At 52.6% G+C, this 2,500-nt stretch overlaps 3 protein-coding genes across 4 annotated transcripts in view; 2 read left to right on the forward strand and 1 right to left on the reverse strand.

The window, feature by feature from the left end:
- LOC126577270 (cilia- and flagella-associated protein 52) overlaps nucleotides 1–1,527 on the forward strand; it is a 3,039-nt gene extending 1,512 nt beyond the window's left edge. For both annotated transcript variants that reach the window (XM_050238763.1, XM_050238762.1), the window contains exons 3-5: nucleotides 1–9; nucleotides 86–914; nucleotides 1,096–1,527. The exon at nucleotides 1–9 is cut by the window's left edge and continues 170 nt beyond it. In XM_050238763.1, the coding sequence (XP_050094720.1) occupies nucleotides 1–9; nucleotides 86–914; nucleotides 1,096–1,527 (1,270 nt within the window). The remainder of the gene's footprint in view (nucleotides 10–85; nucleotides 915–1,095) is intronic.
- The window catches only part of LOC126577262 (putative mediator of RNA polymerase II transcription subunit 12), a 222,942-nt gene that overhangs the window by 139,479 nt on the left and 80,963 nt on the right, over nucleotides 1–2,500 (forward strand). The window lies entirely within an intron of this gene.
- The window catches only part of LOC126577278 (putative serine protease K12H4.7), a 1,912-nt gene continuing 923 nt past the window's right edge, over nucleotides 1,512–2,500 (reverse strand). The window contains exons 1-2 of the mRNA XM_050238780.1: nucleotides 2,127–2,500; nucleotides 1,512–2,059 (exon numbers count right to left, since the gene is read on the reverse strand). The exon at nucleotides 2,127–2,500 is cut by the window's right edge and continues 923 nt beyond it. Of these exons, the coding sequence (XP_050094737.1) occupies nucleotides 1,641–2,059; nucleotides 2,127–2,500 (793 nt within the window). The 3' untranslated portion in view covers nucleotides 1,512–1,640. The remainder of the gene's footprint in view (nucleotides 2,060–2,126) is intronic.

Below are 2,500 nucleotides of genomic sequence, written 5' to 3' on the forward strand. Positions count from 1 at the left end.
GTTCCCATAGTATGTAGCTCCCAGCTCTGCTTACAGCTAACGCGAAAGTTAATGGAATTCTTTCTATCTCTTCTCCATCGAACAGTAACTTTTCTTTGGTGTTTGCTACCGCAAGCCACGAATCAATTCGTATCTGGTCAACTTCGAAGATGCAGGAGTTGCTACGGATTGTGGTACCGAACTTTGCCTCTTCCTCGATCGTGTTCAGCCGAGATGGAAAGAGTATCATCTCGGCGTGGAATGATGGTGTGATCCGTGCCTTCACACCACTCTCAGGCAAGCTGATCTACGCTATCCCCAATGCCCACAACAAGGGCTGCTCGTCGGTGGCCGTCACGAGCAATGGGAAGATCGTTGTTAGTGGCGGCATCGAGGGGCAAGTGCGCGTCTGGAAGATTGATCCGTACGTACAGAGCCTGATTGGGGTGCTGAAGGAACACTACGGACCGATCGAATCCGTCCACATTAACAACTACGATACGGAGGTCGTGTCTGCTTCGCGCGACGGTTCCTGCGTGATCTGGGATCTGCTACGATTGACTCGCAAGCATGTGATCTTCGCTCACACGCAATTCATTGCCGCCCAGTACTTCCCGACCGGGGTCCAGATACTAACGGCCGGTTCCGATAAGCTGATTGGTTACTGGGAAGCGTACGATGGGAGTCTGGTGCGCGAAGTCGAAGGCTCAAAGTCCGGACCGATCAATGCGATCGATATGAACATGATCGGGGAGTATTTTGTATCGGCTGGCACGGATCAGATCGTGCGGCTGTGGAACTATCAGCACGGTGTGGAGGTAGCGGTCGGGATCGGTCACGCCAGCGCCATCACCTCGGCCCGATACAGTCCCAATGGAAAATTCCTCGTTACCGGATCCAGTGATGGTGGTATCTTTGTCTGGAAGGTGCCTGAGGTAATGCATGGCATGCGCTTCGGTTGCCGTTTACACAATAGACGCAATCAGGAATTACGAAGAGCCATTGGCTCTGTTGTACTCGGTCTCGTAATCGGTCTTATGTCGTAACACGTCACTCATTCAGAAGCCATTGACGGAAGGCCATTTACATTCGATATATATTCTTCTTCTGTTACAGAAATTCCACATGAAAATACCGGACGACATTCTAACGAGCGCTACGGCCAGTAACGAGCAAGCGAAACCATCGAGCAAAGCATCCAGCGCCACCAAAGGAGGAAGCACCACAGGCGGGGTGGCAGATTGTCGGAAGAGTACAACTCCACCATCCACCGGTGGTAGCCGTACCGTGCGTGCCAATGGTGGAATCGAAAACGTACGCCAGATCGAGTCGGGACGGTTCAAACGTTCCGGAAGCCAAATCACCGAATGTCCGGCCGTTGATCCGAAGGCACAACCAACGGTCGATCCGCGGGTGGATACAGCCTCGCTGGCGGATGATCAGGAACCCTGGGATACCCGATCGATGGCACAATCCGTTAGCCAGATGTGTCTTTCTGCTGGGGGTCAATCGGTGGCCAGAAGTGAGTCAAAGGAGCACCGACCGTAAACTCGAATGATCTCGGTGTTTGGCTTTTAAGGTTTATTTTATTTTTGAGAAAACTTGTGTAACTCGAACACGTTGGTTGTAAAATTCATACAGAATACCACGCAGATTAGCTATTAATCTTTTATCGCAAGAAGATTCGTAATAAAGGTATCGATTTCGAGACGTGCCTGTTTGAGCTGTGGAAAGTCGCCCTCCTTGGGTTCGTACATATTGGCACAGTGTGCAGTTCCGTCGATAAAGATGACCGGCGTGTGTAGATCGTTGCTTTCGGTCAACCCCAGGCGATGCCACGGATCGATGGAACCGTGCACGTACAGCACGTTAGTGGTGGCTGGATTCAGGGCACCGTAGTTTACGTTCGTACGGTAGACGCCACGAGCCAGGGCCGCCTCCCCAAACCTGGCACCATAGATGTCCGCACACTGTCGCACGAAAAACTCGGCCGGGAAGCGATCACCGAACACGGCGCTGGCATTGTTCGACGTTTGGTAGAAACCAAACTCGTTGCACGTTTGGTAGGTCCACTGTCGAGCTGTGTGGAGAAGGGTTTTAGAATAAAAAAAGAAAGGGACGCGATCGCCACTCCCCTGACCACCTACCTCCGCTGGCCACCTCAGAGTCCCAGGAAACGTTTTGCATCTGGCGGACGGACTTGTCGTACACGTAGTCCAGGCAGCTTTGGTTTCCCTGTGCCAACAGCAAGCGATTCACCTCAGCCAACCGACCCACGGGCGCGCCGATCGTGGTGTTCATCATCACATCGCACACCTCGTCGATCGTGATCGTCGCGTGTGGGCTGTTGTCCTTGTTGTACTGTACCACACCGGCAAAGTTGCTAGCGAGTGCCTCGAAGAGACTGGCCACATCCAACGGATTGTCGATCGATTGTTCGATCGGATCGCACAGTTTGAACTTGTCGTTCAACGTTCGCTGACCGATCATGTGCTTCAGCAGTGTTTCAGCCTGCTGCATC

The sequence above is a fragment of the Anopheles aquasalis genome, chromosome 3, assembly GCF_943734665.1.
Source record: "Anopheles aquasalis chromosome 3, idAnoAquaMG_Q_19, whole genome shotgun sequence".
Classification (NCBI taxonomy): domain Eukaryota; kingdom Metazoa; phylum Arthropoda; class Insecta; order Diptera; family Culicidae; genus Anopheles; species Anopheles aquasalis.